Source organism: Talaromyces rugulosus, chromosome VI (genome assembly GCF_013368755.1).
Source record: "Talaromyces rugulosus chromosome VI, complete sequence".
Lineage (NCBI taxonomy): Eukaryota > Fungi > Ascomycota > Eurotiomycetes > Eurotiales > Trichocomaceae > Talaromyces > Talaromyces rugulosus.
The window spans coordinates 26,080-42,605 of NC_049566.1; the positions used below are offsets into that span (position 1 = coordinate 26,080).

Sequence of the window (16,526 nt, forward strand, 5' to 3'; positions counted from 1 at the left end):
TCACCATCAAAGGCCACGGCTTTATCTGTCTCAGGAATAATTGTAAAATACTGCGAGTTGGCCTTAACAGGAAACAACTGCTAGCATTAAACAGAATAGCATGCCTAGTTCTACTCATGCTAAATCTATTTCTGCTCTATATAGATAGGCTATCTAATCTTTTAGATCCAGAACCACTAATAATACTTAATCTAATGCTACCATATGGTAGGCATGGTAGTACATATATATTGACACAAATAGGAACTCAATTAATATTAATATCCATCAATAGACACAACCAACTATTAGATCACTATGGTCTAGGTAACTAGGATATTCAACTCAATTAGATTATACGCGATATTAGGCCATATACAAATATTATCAGCTAATATAACGCGCATAGTAGTGGATATATAACAGTATACATAACATAAATATATTTCAATCTAGCTAGGCCACACAGCATAGCAACACTCCCGGCATACTATAATAAGAAACTCCTCTAGTTGCTTAAAAAACGTGTTATATATAATAATAATAATAAATTGCCCTAGTAAATGTGATAAATACTAATACTATCTATAATAGTAATAGTAATCTATAGTATAGACAATATATAATTATATATAACTATGTTCTAATACATTAGAATCTGTCATGGCGCGCATGTGATATATCCTGGCTACTAGCACCTGTCACACCCCAACCAAAATAATTTAAAAAATCCGTCCTTTTTAATTAACCACAACAGTAGCATAATAACTTAAATATCACTCATTCTCTAATGACAAGCGATTTAATGGTATAAAAATAACTAGTCTAATTTTAAGGACAATCAGGCGATAAAATCTGATTATAGTCTATAAAAGTTTATGATTATAGTCTATAATACTAATCCTAGATTTAACTAACAAAAATAACCCTAAAATAGAGTTTATAATTATAATACAGTTCACTACACTCAGATATTTTGGTTAAAGTTTGTGATTGTAGTATAGTTCTGTCAATCGTTTCAACAACTCGTCACCAAGATGTGAATCGGGGTGGGTATTCTGCTAACAGAAGGCAAGATAAGAAGTTTATGTAAGGTAATCCTAGAATAAGTAGAGTACTATCGTAATGATAGGCTGCAAAGTATATTGAAGAGTAATAGTAGTATACTATTTACTTAAGAGAATAAAACATAATAAGCTAGATACATAATAGTAAATAAGTGTCCTTATATAGCTGATCCTAAATATAGTGAGCATAGTCAAGCTCTATTTAATTATGTCAGTATATAGTTCCTTAATATAGTCTCACTATGTTGACTATGTAGTCATATGCCTAAGTCTATAAAGTGGGTCTTTTCGTATAGAGACTCTTTTCGCGTGGAGATCCTTTCCGTATGGAATCTCTTTTCGTATGGAGTCTGTTTTCGTATAGAAACCATTTCTATATGACACAGGCTTCCATTCGATAAGTCATTCTATGCGGGAGTATAAGTGTAGGTATTTCTTCCTTCTCAGGTACAATCAGAGATTCTACCCCATGAGAATATCCAATAACCTTTGCTTATGTAACTAGCGTCCGCTGTCACATCTATTGGCTGAGCGTTATCGATTCTTATGACAAAGCGCTGCTGTCGGGGGTTCTAGTGTCTTGGTTCTTGTGCGCCAATACACCACATAGCTGTGTTTAGATTTATAGGATCTACTATTTTAAATTCACGATATGGAGCTCTTAATCTAGCTAGATTTTTATAGCTTTGAGTTTTTTTATTGATATATCTTCTAGTTCCTATTCTAAAAATGGCTGTACTATCCTTAGGTCTAGGTTTTTACTGGTGGGATAATTTCTTTCTAGTTCTACTGCTGGTTCTTCTCTATTACTATATCCATCTAGTATTTCCAACATGCTGGATTAGATTTCTGTTGCTGGTATGGAATATTTAGTAATATTAATAGGAATAGGAGTATTTCTGGTAGTAACTATAATTTCAAAACTTGTTAGCCCTCTTCCCGAAGGTAAAGAGTAATCAGAATATAAGGATATTATATAGAGAGTAGGTAAGAGTTAGATTTAATAGTAAAGCTATAGTTCACTAGGTAGTCAAACTGATTGCTGACCTTCAGCAACCTCTATATAAAGGTCAGTATATATATACCGCTTCATTAGTGGCTTGGCAACCCTCTGTGAGGCTAGTGTAGCAAGGTGCGGCATCTGGTGCGTCCCGAAGGTCTCACGGCCTCACATTTATATACTGCCTTGACTTTTAGTAGGAACCTCTTTAGAATCTAGTAGGTTCTAATTTTTTTATATATAAGTCTTTCAGATATTATCTATTTTATATTATAAACCACTTCTATAAGGATCTAAATTGACTCTAAGATAATAATGACTATATGAGATATGACTTCTTTAATATTAGATGAACTAAGAACTGTTCTAGTTCTTAATTTAAGATTTATATATGAAGAGAAAGAGGCTTAGGACTATACTAATACTGAATTAATATAGGATATGACTTTTGAAGATTTATTTCTACAAGCTGTTTTATAAATTAATATAATTATGGATATACTGTAGATCTTTATATAAAGATTTAGAACTATTGGACTGTTATATATAATTAGTCTTCCGCACGACCCAGTAAAACCCAGACCCAACCCAGACCCAACCCAGACTGGGTTGGGTTTTGGGTCAAACATGTCGACCCAGTAATGGGTCTGGGTTGGACTGGGTAACCCAGTAATGGGTCTGGGTTGGACTGGGTAACCCAGTACTGGGCCTGGGGCCCCAAATTGGGTTACAAACATAACAAATATACCAAGAATTCTAATTGCATAACTTATGCATTTTGTAGTTGTATTTTTGAGTATTTACTTTACAGATTTATTAGGAAAAAAGGTAAAAGAAAAGCCTTTATTTAGAATTTACATATTTAACTAATGATATTCAAATATATCATCTTCCCGGCTCTTACGTTTCCGCCCTGATACCCGTGTCTGTGTACAGGTTGGTGGTAATGACGGTGAGCCTGGACTATCTGGTTCAGCAGCAGATAAGAAAGTCGTATCTAGTCCTATATCCTCCATTTCATTCTCTGGTCCATTTTCTAGCTCATCCTCTTGCTCCTCTGTATCACTAATTGGATTGATCTCATCCTTGTTAAGCTTCTCTTCCCTTTCTTCTTTCGCCGCCTCAAGCTCATCCTGTGAGAAGAATTTTTCAAGAAGCTTTGCTTCCTGTGCCTCTATATCGAATTTGGATGTACAAAGAAACATCATCAACTCCTCAATCGTCTCGGTCTTCATTCTCCCACGACGATAGTGACAAACATCTCGAGCAGTATTAAAGAGGCGTTCCACTCCTGCACCAGTGGCTGGGAAGGAGAGCGCATCTCGCGCAAGGGCGGCAATAGCTGGAAAGCGATATTGATGCTCTTTCCAAAAGATAAGTGGCCCAACAGAAACAGTATCTAGTTTAAGATTAGTGAACTAGCAATACATAGGTAGTGGATAATCACTGACCACTATCAAGATATTGACTAATTTCATCAGTCATCGCTCGTGGCTGTATATCCTTTCCATCAAGCATCTCCTCCAGCCTTGAGCTTGGTTGAGCTGCAGTGTGAGAGCTGTATGCATCCTGGCTTTGACTTTTTACTTGCGCTTGGTATGGGATGAGGGCTTGCTGAAAGGCGTTGCGATAGATATCTCGCCACTTCTGATCCCAATCGCTAGAGAGAAAGAATCTAAATTTATTCACTGGTGCAAGCATCGTACTGACGGCATAGATATGCCCTCGAATAGTATCGGTTTGAGCGTAGTACTCATCAAGCTTGGTCCGTCCAGCGTCCAGTGCGTCCAGCATTTGTTTCTTCCATGGGACACGCTTCCGTTGTAGCTGTGTCTGTGATCGCTCAAGATGATCAAAAAGTCGGTTGTAAATCTTGAACACATAGTGGGCAGTGACGTCTCGAGTCTTTGATAACTGGGTTGTATAATCGAAGAACGGCTCAGTGATACAGAGAAGATAGTCAATTTGGCGCCACTCGTGCTCGCTAAGTAGCATCTCCTCACAGTCATACTCTGCACAAAATAAAGAGAAGATAGCACGTAGCCGTTTGGCCCGGCGAAGCATAAGAAATGTAGAATTCCATCGTGTTTTCACATCTTGGATGGGAACAATCTTGACGTTTGTTGTCTGAAGATTGTAGAATGTCTCTCGGCGCTGGGGGCTTGCATTTATATAAATTGCAAGATAACGTACTTTGTTCAATGTAGAAGAGATCTGACATTGCTTCGCATTCTCTTGAACCAGCCTGGACTGACTCTCTGTCCACTTTGTCTCCGCGGATTCATTGGATGGAACTGCCTTAATCCGAACAAGAAGCTGATTAAGACTGAGCTGGATAACATGGGCAAGGCATGGTATTCGTGTAATAATGACACCATCTGATAAAGCTTGTTGGAGAGACGCAGCTAATGCCTTATTGTTTGATGCATTATCTGTGGTCAGCCCAAACACTCTATCTTCAATATTGTTCTCTACCAGGGTTTCCATCAGAACACCACTTAAGTAAGACCCCGTATGTGTACCGTGAAGTGGCTTAAAACCAAGAAGCACCTCACGATAAACCCAATCACTGTCGATAAAATAACCAGTGATCGCCATAAATGCCTGCGAGAATGGAGATGTCCAACAGTCAAGCGCAATAGATATCTTTGAACCAGCAGGTAGCGTACGAAGAACCCGCTGCTGCCGGTCTTTGACCAAGCTCCCTAATCGGCGACGGATTGTATCGGCAGACGGGATCACTGGAGCGACAAGAGCAGAACGCGCTTTGTAGATAATCCGCTTAAATGATGGATGCTCGATGAGGTGGAATGGTAGCCGATTGAGAGTCAGGAATTGCAAGATATCGTCTTCCCAGTCCTCTTGTAAAAAGGGTATATCTGCTGAGATTTCGCCCTAGGAAGACATACCATAGATTAGTATCTAAGTATCGTTTCACAGTCTAAAACATACCTCTTTTTGGAGAAACTTTGTAATCTCTGCCTTCTTTCCCTTCTCCGACCGTAGGCACCCAGCTGTCTTCAGATGTTTCTGGATTGTTGATGTGCCGTGATACTGCGCTTTGCCGGAACTGTTCAGACTCAGGGAATAAGGATGCTCAAGAATCTTTCCACAGCGTTTGCACATGACCTTTGGTGTGCCATCTACACCCTCAGCAACCTGGTTGTAGCTATTCCAGATCACCGTGTGGCGATGTGAATCCCAGTTGATCTTTCTTTTCCGCCCATAGTCCGTCTGTAACCACCAGTCGATAAACTCGTTGTGTGACATCTTGTCGTAGAGAACAAACCTATTCCGGCGATCAGGTCCAACACGTATCAAAGAAGGAGGAACGAGGAGGTCATCTGGCCGGTGGAAGCCAGAATCAATTGTATGATGACTTGCGGATGGAGTGATTTGTTGCGTTGAGAGAGATGGAAGATCATCAATATCTCCACTATAAAGTGACGATGTGAAGTCGGAAAGCTGGCTTTGAGACATGACAAAAGATATGTAAGCATCACGAAGGGGAGAGGTAAAGGGAAAATATGAATAACATACTGAGATGGAAAAGCACTACAATTAGAAAAATGAGAAAAATGAGAAAGTCAAGTTAATTGATATGTCAGATGGAATGAATCCTTGTCCTCTCATTCATTGGTTTGGTATACTGATATTATGTGGACCTAATGCATTATCCCTGTAATAACCCAGTAATAGCCCAGAGACAACCCAGAGAACCCAGTCAAGGCCCAGTCAAACCCCAGTCAAACCCCAATTCCCACCCCAGTTTCCCCAAGCCTAGCCAAAAAAATTCATCCCGTCCTACTTTCAAAGTTGAAGCCTTCGACTTAAATGTAGATATCTAGGTATTCTGACAAGCGTCGGAATTATCAATAGAACGGTTTGATATTCTGACAACAGTAGAACATTTAAACAGTTCAATACATTCTAATATTCCCCGAAATATTTATTTGATTCATGTAGAAATGTATAATGTGTGAATATATGTTTAACATATATAACTACATCGGTACGACGATAGATGTGCATTTTCCCACCACACCGTAGATACGGCCTTTCCATGTAGAACGAGGCATTGTAAAAGATAAGCAACAGTGAATTCGATATGCCCTTTTCATATTTAAGAAATTCCTTAAAGATTTCATTGATTTCCTGGTAGAAAGTGTTCTATTTCAGTGTAAACATCAAAACGGGAAAAATGACGGCGTGTAATTTAAATAATTATACCATAATTTATGCCGGAACTGGGTCGAAATGGGTTATTTCTGGGTTTTCTGGGGCCCCAGTGACTGGGCCTGGGTTGGGCCTGGGTTATGAAGCTTCGACCCAGACCCAGACCGGGTTGGGTTTTGGGTCGTGACCTTCGACCCAAAATGGGTTATGCGGAAGTCTATATATAATTATTAGTGAATATTATGATATTAAGGTTCTAGACTCTAAGTATTTCGCTTTTAAATCTATTAAAGAATTTAAGGAATAGATTGAGGATGTAAAAAATAATATTTTAAGTTATTTTTAATTTTATTTTGATGAAATAAGTAAGGTTTAATATATTACTGTTTAGCTTAATAAAGATTACTATATCTAATAAAAAAAGAAGAAAAGTTTAATTAATTTATAATCTTTTATTTTTGATGATTTCTAAATCTAGTTAAAAGACTAGATTAAGTTTTTTTAGAATTAAGAAATTAATAGCGCTATAGCTTTATTAAATTTAATATAGTTAAATAAATAAGATTTTAAGACTTTTTATTTTAAATTCTTAATTTTCTATAAGAAAGTAAAAGAAGGAAGTGATAGGTTTTTACTACTAGAATAGTTAGACCTGCGAAATCAACGCTGAAAATGACCGCTACTGCGGCCTGTTACGGCGTGATTTCCACCCGTCACTTCCCACGAGAAGCCCGCCGCTTTAACGTCTTATCACGTGCATCGCACCTGATTCGCTAGCCGTTCCTCTCGGTCATTGGTCAGTTTTCGGTCAGTTTTGATACATTTGTATTCGCAACAGGATGGCTCTGACAATGGCACCTCTGCGGCTAAATCAAGCACCGCCAGCTTCGGACCGGTCTGGTCGTTCGTTGTATAAGATGGCACCGAGTCCCCCTTCCCTTCTGTCGTCCCATCCATACTCTCACCCACCCACATCACCTCCTACCCCAACCTGCTCCATTCCCAGATCTTAAGTGATTTGTAGCATGAATCACTCCTATTCCCTTATTTCCTCAGACCCTCAGTCGCACCAACTTCTCCATGGCACCACCCTCCCTTCCTCCGGCAAATCCTCAAGACCATCAATACTGGACGGACCCAATTCTTTGTGAAGAAACCCGAGCCAGGCTCGAGTACTTTCGAAGTTTGGGGCGGCTTCCCCCCAACTACAAGCCGAAGACTCTTGAAGGTATTGCCGTTGTTGAACGGTACTGGCGAAAGTAAGGGATTCACACTTAACCTCTCTATAAGTTGTTCAGATGACTGACCGCCAGCAGATTTTGCATTCAGTCCAAGGAAGAATATGTCGACTATCTTCTCTCTGAGGACCAAACCATCTATATGAACTTCTTTGACTGGATGTACAATACTTCCCGTAAGAAGCTGCTCCAGTCGTACGACGAATATTGGCGGCGCCTGGGTCAGTATTTTATCTTGTTCGCCGAACGCCCGATGAATAATGATGTCCACGAACAGATGCGACGAGTATGCGGTTCTCCTTGGCCCTGACTAGATACCCAACTAACACGGATCATAGTTTCTCAACCAACGATTTCCCGCTGAACACAAGATCTCTCGACGGATGAAGAAAAAGAACACACTGGATGTGGGTGCCTTCTGTGTTTTGTACCGCCACCACTGGGTACATTCGAGATATTTCCGTCATGGGAGCATGGTACTCCAGTTTGCCACGATCCAACTCTGGTCTTCAATTACTGGGACCCGGCCCGGTGTTCTGCTCCCGCAGAAAGCGTTTCTCCCAAGCAACACGTCCCTGGGCAAACGAAAACGGGACCTGAGTATAAAAAGTGACCTTCCCCAATACATTTCGGCCAATGACCTTCCAGACTCAGTGTGTTATCGTGATATCGAACTCTTCTATCTCAAGGATCCGGACAGCAACCGTGATGTCCTCTGTGCCATCATCGAGTTTCGCAACCTGAAAGGGCGGCCTGAAGGCGCTGATGGGTAAGGACTATGCCTTGTCACCTACAGACTCCGACCATGTTAATGTCTGTTCATAGGACCAAGTTTTTCATGCATGGTGATTATCAGCTGTCCTATTGCCCGATCCTGCAAATCGTCTCGTACGCCTTTCGTGACAATGCCTTCGTCAATACTACGCTATCACCAGACATCATATGGCGGATCAAAGTTCCGGGCCGGCTTACTTGTCTTCCACTGCGGTGGAAGCCAGAGTTGCTAGATACCCCCCTCCTACGGCATGTCCACCGTACCGAATACGGCTACGAAGTCGACCCATCTCTACCGATGGCATATGCCTCTAGCCGAGATGGGCTACGGGAGTTGGGTCGAGACGCAAAATTTGAGGACGATGTCGTCCACTACAATTATCGGCGCTGGGCTGCAAACGAGGTGAATCGTATGTCCCTAACATGGCGGAATTCTAATTTGGATGCTAGAAATATACTTTGTATCTAACGTGCGATTCATAGGGAATTTCACCAGTCAGGAGCGACAAAGAGTGCTCGGCCAGTCGGGTGACGGGGTTTTCGAAAGGCACTACCAATCTCAATATATCCAACGCGATCTGCAACATGTGGTCCTGCTCCGGCCATCTCAGGAAAGTCTCCACCAGGTTGGTGGGAGCATGCTCAGGAAATGGGATCCGTCTGCTCCCTCCTCTGAACTGACCGAGGCGCAGCGTCGCACGATCTGCCAGGAACCCCGAATCTTGGAGCTCCGGCGAACCAAGAGAGAGGTGATGGAAGAGATGCGAAGCCTGGCTGGTACAAAGACTAAAGCTAAACACCTTTTCCCTCATCTTTATCAGCAGCACGACTCACTTTCAAAAGAGCTTTCCCAACTGAGGAAAAATTTAGCCAAGGAAACCAAGGAGACCACCAGGAAGGATTATTTTTATAATGCGCCCATATTCGAGGTCGACAGACAGATTAACCAACTCCTTGGTCAGGCCGACCCTGAGGACAGTGATGGTGACAGTCCCGACCATAAGAAGTGGGAACTACCTATCCCTAAATATATCTTCCCCGAGCGGGCACGGCTTGTTGAGAATTTTTATGGGCCGGAGGCAGAGAACTTTGAGGACGACAAGCTTCTTGCAAGACGTATCCAGACGACCAAAGATATGGTTGCGCTCAGTAAGCTCTGTGAGCCAAATCGGCGGGGTAATCGGGTCAACTGGAATTTCGATGGTGATGAGTCAGAGAAATCGGAAGAGCCATGGATCCCCGAAGAGGAGACTCTCGACTGTCCAACGGACGTTTGCATCATCTGTTACGGTCTATCGCGCCGTTCAGAATCCAATCCACCTCCACATAGATTTCCTCCTAAGCGACAAGATTCTCTCCGTCGTCATCTCATCGACTGTCACCTCGCCAATGCGCACGGCGGAATCAGCTGTACCTGGGAGGTCTGCTGCGATGTTCCCAAGTTCGTCGAAATCACGGATTTTATGGCCCATGCTCTATACGTGCACGCGTACGATGTCAATATGCAGCAGAAACATCTTCCGGCAAAGCATCCCGTCGGAGGCAGTGAGCATTCATCTCTTGATGATTCAGAGTATCTTTCCGAACCTGATCTCCATTCCGGCATAGGCACTCCAGCTTCCTCCATCAGCTCTGGAATGGCGAATATTGATCCTCGCTTGGTCGAATCCAGCCCCTCACCTCCCACGAAGTTGTCACCGCGTCGGTCCAAGAGAATTAAAACGTCTCCGTAAAATGCGCTTATTTGATTCTGAGGTACGAGATCGATCCTGTACGCTTTTTATACGTGTGTTTCAGTCTATCCCCTGCATAAGCTTGCTTTGTTTTATATTATATGTTACTCTAGACCTTAGTATATGATATTTTACCTCGGTATCCTTATGCCATAACATAAATAAATACACGGATAGACTTATCTTGATAAAATAGCTCAACTGTACAACTCGATCGAAGCAAGTAGAATGTCTCGTTTAGTTTATATCTGGTATCAGCCCCATCTCTCAACACCATTCCCCCGTGTCTGTGATTGGGTGGCGGAAGCAAGCTGCCAAAACAGAGAGGGCTTGAGAAAAATACAGCATAAGAAGTGAATACTATTCCAGTAACTAGCAGTCAAAATAGCGTATTCACTCCAATTCAAGGTCAAGGCCACAAGCCCGTGCCACGAATTTGAACTCACGGTCATTGCGACAGTCACTCAATGAGGAGTACTCGCTAGCATACATTATTTGAAATTCACCATCCCCTGTTCTGTCATCCCGGTTCCGCGCCTCGTTGAATATACATGCAAGGACAGCCTTTACGCCGGAAAGATCTCCGGCTCGAGTCAGGTAGTTGCGTGTCACGGGGGGCCATTCACTCCACTGACGGACAACTTGTAAGATATTCTCGACAGAGGGAGCAATGCTTGACTCTAGACAGTCACGCACGCGGGAAAATATGTTCGTATATCCCTGACGAATCGATTTGTTTGTTTTGAAATTTTGTTGGACATCGTAAGCGACGTATCTAAACCAGAACTTATTATCCGAGACCCAGTACCGGCCATCATCGACCCCGTCTGATAGGAAATCGTATATTGTTCCGGCTTGGTCGAGCAACGCCAGCTTCATCCGTGATGAGAGAAATCCTTCAATGCACTGACCACAAGTGCATCCGTACTTTAGACGAGAGGTGGAAAGGCCTAAGTCTTCACCCATGCGATCGATATCAAGCAAGGAGAGGCACTCTACTGCAGGAGGAGAAAACCCCTGAAAGTCGTCTGATACATGCAGATTTCCCATAAAGAGGTTTCTCTTTGTTCGTATATCTTCGAGAAAATCTTTAAGCACATCTAGAGGAGAATCCCCATTTATATCACGCGCTGTCTTCCATGACTCCGCTGCGTCAACATTTGCCAGGAGCCACGTTATGCTTTTCGGTTTCAATTTGCGCGCAAGAGTGTGCAGAAGAGTCCTGTGTGTGCGGTCCACCATAGTCAAGTTAACCCCGTCCTCGGTAGCCACTTTCTTAAGGTACTCCACACACTCCAGATCAGGAAGTGTAGTTGCAGCATAGTGCAGTGGAAATTCCGTCTGCAGTGTTGACAAAGTCCTCTGTCCGAGCTGGATTTCTACTCCATATGGGATGATATAATCTCCCATTCCCGGCTCATCCTCCCGGTCGTCCAAAGGCTCGATCTGGGGATCAAAGTCCCTGTCGGGGATGATCGATCGTGCTCTATGATTTGGATGGAACGCGTACGCAAAACACGGTGAGGAGCCGATACGTCGAAACCCGAGAGACCTATAGAATGAAACAGCGGTGTTGCTTGCTTGAAGATCGATTTCATTTTTCTGGCGCTTCGACTTGCCGACGTATTGAGGCTCAACGTCCTCAGTAAGCCATCCAGGTATTACAATCGCATGGGCTCTGGTCAACTTCTGAAATTGCGTAACGGAGCCGAATTCCAAAGCAATGAGTCCGGGCGACATGTCTCTTGGCTTTGCGCTGGCCCCACACTTCTCACCGACCGCGAGGAGCTGTCTGACCATCGCGCCTCCTACACCCTTCCTCCGACATTCGACGTCCGTAATAAATACCTTTTCAATTAGTAGGAGGGGGCCGTTGTCAAGCTCAGACCTCCATACACCTGTTCCCCGGTGAACGGGGTGCGACTTGAACTTATCCTTGAGGAAGCCATACCGGTCAAAAACCCTCCACGCTATCTCTCCTACATCCTGGGAGCATTCATCCATTTTTTCCCAAAAGTTCTTTGTGACCATTCCCCGGTAGATGAATCGGGCAAAGGCATGCCCGATCGCCTTGCCTTTGTGGGTGCATTTGGCAGTTATATCATCTCGCCAGGCACGCGACGATATCCAGATCTCAATTTTGACAGCCTGGTTTGTACCATTGAGGAGAAATTCGCTCTCAATCAAAGTAGTCTTATCTTTGCGATCAGATGTGAACTCGTCATCAGAGCTGTCCTCAGAGCTACCGTATTCGTCGGTCTCCGTAGACGTGTAGCCTTCTGAAGAGGTAAATGCATCGGTTTCTCGTTTTGTTTTTGCCCCGGTGGTTTCATGGCTGTTGTCCATCGATTATCTCTTTATCGGGTCCTGCTGTGAGCCTCGAGGATTCTTGGCAGGGTAGCGGTAGTATCTAGATTTGGAAGATTTCTATTCAACTGGTAATGCCGGGTTCCATGGAAAAGACAAACGAACGAGGGCAGGCTGACCTAGTTTTAAAGCTGAGATTCATTCCTTTGTACACTTTAGACGGCAATAAACAAGCCACCAATCAGGACTTGATATTCTGGAATATTTTAGACATGCAGGCCACCCGTAAGCTCCACGTGCCGCATAGCTGCCAATAGGCTGTGGGGCTGGGCTTGTGCTGATGACGTCATAATATTCTGGAATATTGAGATCTACGCATTCTGATTGGTCCTATATATTGTGAGCCTATATGTGCTACCTATCGGATATACTGTCAGATAGACACTGAAATATTCAGTCAGTCCGAGAGTCGTTTCGGAATTAGGATATCCGGTTAGCCCAAAATTACATTGACGCCCTTTCTCATACGGCCATTTTCCGTATCAGGCGGAATTTGACTTCCTCATGCAAATAAAGTACAAACCAATTCTGGATCTGCCATGTTAAAACGAGTATTTAAATACCGGAAGGCTCCCTGAGCATTCTTCTCCGCTACCACATCCTCCTCTCATGAACCTTATATACCATGGATATTACCAGCATCTATGCTGTCACCGCGGGCGGTGTCTGTGCCACTCTTTTCTTTGTTAGTATTCTTCCGTATGTGGCTCCACTGGCCAGTAAAACCTCAACATTTATCTCTAAGCACTTCATCTTCCCATTCCTTCTTCATCGTCACAGTTTTGTTGGCCCATGGACGCGTGGTGCCGTTTTAGTACACACTCTCTATGTCGCAACCAACCTTTTTTGTCTCTGTTTCCGTGCCATGTCGCGGATCGACGCTGCTCGAAGAGCAGGGGCATTGTCTATGATCAATATGGTTGCTCTCTTTGCGACTGGAAACCTGACTATCTGCACTGACATATTTCGGATTTCGCGTCACCTAAGCCTACAGATCCACCGTGCTACTGCATGCATGGTGGCGAGTTTAATAGGTCTGCATATTGTCTTGGTGATGACCACACAGAGAAGTTTCCCGTTGACCGAGTCAGACAACCTTTTTGGACTTATTGTATGCTTACCATTCATCGATTGTGCACCTCAGCACTGACCGAAAATAGGGAGCTGGATGCGTTGCGGGAACCTTTCTCTTCTCGCTTCCATACATCCGCCGTCAAGTATATGAAATTTTCCTTCGAACCCATCAGATACAGGGGTATGCTTTCTTATATGCTCTTTGGCGACATATACCGTCTACCACTCTCCTTCCAAGACTTTACACCATCCTGGCGTTTGCATTCGTCTTGGTAGCGCTCCTTCTACAGACGCTCGTCATTATCTATCGGAATGGAATATTCTCCTCCCGTGGATGCCCCCGGGCGCTGGTGGCGTGCGGTAACCTGGAGATCCACGGAAAAAATTATGTGAGTCCCGTCATCAAGGTCCGTGTGGCCCTCTCCCGACCGATGAAGATCGCGGCGGGGCAGTATATCCATTTATGGATGCCGTCGGTGAGTTGGTGGTCGTGGGCACAATTGCATCCCTTCACGGTCATCTCGTGGTCCGATGGCGCCCAGGAGACGTTAGACTTGCTGGTTGAGCCTCAACGTGGGTTCTCTGCGGATTTGCTGCGGCACGCCACTGCTGCCTCACCAGGCTCCGCTTCCTTTCTCGCTCTGATCAGTGGACCGCACGGAATCAGCGAGGATGTCAGACGTTATGAGAGCGTGGTCTTCCTTGTGGATGGATTTGGTATCGCAGCTGCCATCCCGTATCTTAAAAAGCTCATCTGTAGCTACAACACGTCGGTCGCGGAGAAGGTTGATCATGAATCATCGGACCATCTCTTGCGGTACTTTTTCGTATATTCTCGAACCAGGAGGGTGCATCTTGTATGGCAAGTTGAAACACTTGGTAAGTTGCCACGATATGAAGTTTTCTCTGCTAACGTGTATAGATATTGCGATCGCTATACAATCCGTATTGAATGGTCTCCTCGATGATGACCTCTTAAAAAAAAGTTATGTAAGTGGTTTATATTCTATTCATAGTAACGCGCTAATGACTGTAGCTTTTGACGATTTCTATCCATGTGAAATCTGGTGGAATCATTGGAGACAAGTTGACATTTGGAAATCATAAACGAGCAGTCGTTTATAAAGGGAGTGCCGACTATGAACAGATCCTACCCGCGGAATTGTCTGGCGAATTTATCCAGAGACTTCCGGGCGCCCAGGAAGAAAGAGGAGAGATGCTGGTGATGGGTACGTGAAGTTCACCGTGCGTCTCATGTTCTGACTGACGATATTGTAGTGGCGGCATCCAACGAGGTCCATGATCGCACTCAAGTAATTCTTCGGGACTACGTGCACCAGAAAGTGGCAATGGCTGTCCTTGAATACCAGCCTTGAGCATTTTTCACTGGTTTGGTCATTGTCCGTAGTCTTTGCGTATATTTCCAGCTTTTTGTGAGAACTGCGCTGTCCAAATAGTCTTTTATGCTTTTTTTAACTATTTCATATTGAGCTGTAATTTCTTTTTAATAAAAAATGAAAGAACAGAAAAAGAAAACAAATATGGATATCTACCTACTACACATTCGTCTCAATGCCTTGCAGAGGCATTTAATCTTGCACATGCTGGTAAGATGGGTTGCCACGTTTTTCATCGTCAACTTCATAAAATGTATCATTTACATTGTCCTCCTTCAAATCTGTTGACGGTTGTCTCTCCTCAGCATCCGGTGTGTGGTCAGCGCCATCCGAAACCCCATTAAAAAGGCCTGCTTTTTCGTCAAATAGCCGGTTTACAGACTCTTCTAGCAAATTCCCAATCAAAATTTTGTTCTCACAGTCGTCATGGATAATTCTAGCTGTGAGTTGTGTCTCCTGCATATCAAGCTCTTCTCGCTGCCGCTGAATCTTTTGGAGCTCCAGACTGTACGTATCCTCCAGAACATTTTTATTGAGCTCCATTGCTTTGATCTTGCTATTGAGCTCGTGCTGCAAATCCTCTAGCTGCGCAGTCCGTAGAGGATCCTGCAGGGTCTCCGCGAGAATTCTGGCTGAGTTGACCAGTGCTTCAACGCCACGACAGGAGGTTGGAAGTCTATGAACTGCTGTGTGGCGCAGCTTGTTGGTTGCGAAGAGAGTTTCTTTCAGTGATGTCCCACAAAGCTTGAATGCATGCTGAGGAAGCTTCTCCGACGACTTAGCGAACAACTTTGTCCATTTCGTCAATTCAACCGCAGCGGCACAATCCCATGCATGTTCCTCCAAGATCGACGGCTTCCATTTCCTTGTGAATTCAAAACAACAGTCTTCTAAAACAGACTGTACTCTCGAAAGAATAGTGTGTTGTGCATGGTATGGAAAATACATTGGATATAAAGAAATGATACCCGATACCTTTTCCGTCGATGTCCTATCTTGTACTTTATTAATCATCGTCGAGTGAAATCCGACGGCCAAGCTTACCATTAGGAATTTTTTGACTCGACTGGACTACACTTATCGGCTCCTCATCATTCGATTCATCGCCTTCTTCTTGTGAGGCGACTTCTTCTAGTGCGTCAGCTGCTGATCGAGCAGCGTCGTCTTCCGACGCAGCTCGTTGGACATCTCTTGCGGGAGATGAGTGGAACAGCTCTGGAAATTCGATCTTGGCCTTCACATCTGATTGGAATATCTGCTCTTCAAGCAAGGCTTTAAGGATATCGACGACCTTGTCAAGTGTGAAATCTTGGATTAATTGATGAAGACGTGTTCGATGTTTGGTGACGAGCTCGCGGACTTTTTTGGTTTTTCGCAGTAGTGCGTTGCTTCCCGCAAAAATAGGTCTGCAGGCCAGATAGACGCGGCGTTTATCAGTAACTGAATACGCCATACTGGGTGCTTAGGTAGGTTTTCAACGATTTTTGACGCTGAAGATTGTGGCCCGTTGCCTACATCGAGAAATAGGGACTGGAGAAAGCTTCTCCAATGTCGTTCTATGTTTTTATAGAGTTGGTCTTGTGCTTCTAGCTGGGCCAGATGAAGTATAAACCCAGTGTCTTCCCTTGATGATCTGTCACGTTACACAACATGTCGTCAAAGCGCCTACAACTCACCGCTTCTTTCTCTGCCTTACTCTACCATATACTCACTAAGATTGG

At 43.8% G+C, this 16,526-nt stretch overlaps 5 protein-coding genes across 5 annotated transcripts; 2 read left to right on the top strand and 3 right to left on the bottom strand.

The window, feature by feature from the left end:
• Positions 1-2,912: 2,912 nt before the first annotated feature.
• On the bottom strand, positions 2,913-5,526 carry TRUGW13939_10358 (uncharacterized protein; the record flags this gene model as incomplete). Its single annotated transcript, XM_035493470.1, has 3 exons — positions 2,913-3,445; positions 3,498-4,941; positions 4,999-5,526. The coding sequence occupies 3 exons, from the start codon at positions 5,524-5,526 to the stop codon at positions 2,913-2,915; spliced, it is 2,505 nt and encodes an 834-aa protein (XP_035349363.1).
• Positions 5,527-7,302: 1,776 nt separating this feature from the next.
• Positions 7,303-9,967, top strand: TRUGW13939_10359 (uncharacterized protein; the record flags this gene model as incomplete). Its single annotated transcript, XM_035493471.1, has 5 exons — positions 7,303-7,481; positions 7,539-7,746; positions 7,799-8,229; positions 8,286-8,644; positions 8,718-9,967. The coding sequence occupies 5 exons, from the start codon at positions 7,303-7,305 to the stop codon at positions 9,965-9,967; spliced, it is 2,427 nt and encodes an 808-aa protein (XP_035349364.1).
• A 393-nt stretch (positions 9,968-10,360) lies between these two features.
• Positions 10,361-12,313, bottom strand: TRUGW13939_10360 (uncharacterized protein; the record flags this gene model as incomplete). The annotated part of the gene is made up of 1 exon (XM_035493472.1): positions 10,361-12,313. The coding sequence occupies one exon, from the start codon at positions 12,311-12,313 to the stop codon at positions 10,361-10,363; it is 1,953 nt and encodes a 650-aa protein (XP_035349365.1).
• A 646-nt stretch (positions 12,314-12,959) lies between these two features.
• TRUGW13939_10361 (uncharacterized protein) lies at positions 12,960-14,784 on the top strand (the record flags this gene model as incomplete). The annotated part of the gene is made up of 5 exons (XM_035493473.1): positions 12,960-13,445; positions 13,495-14,287; positions 14,331-14,398; positions 14,445-14,637; positions 14,687-14,784. 5 exons carry the CDS (start codon positions 12,960-12,962, stop codon positions 14,782-14,784), a joined length of 1,638 nt encoding a protein of 545 aa, XP_035349366.1.
• A 213-nt stretch (positions 14,785-14,997) lies between these two features.
• On the bottom strand, positions 14,998-16,258 carry TRUGW13939_10362 (uncharacterized protein; the record flags this gene model as incomplete). Its single annotated transcript, XM_035493474.1, has 3 exons — positions 14,998-15,670; positions 15,781-15,796; positions 15,850-16,258. The coding sequence occupies 3 exons, from the start codon at positions 16,256-16,258 to the stop codon at positions 14,998-15,000; spliced, it is 1,098 nt and encodes a 365-aa protein (XP_035349367.1).
• Positions 16,259-16,526: the final 268 nt, after the last annotated feature.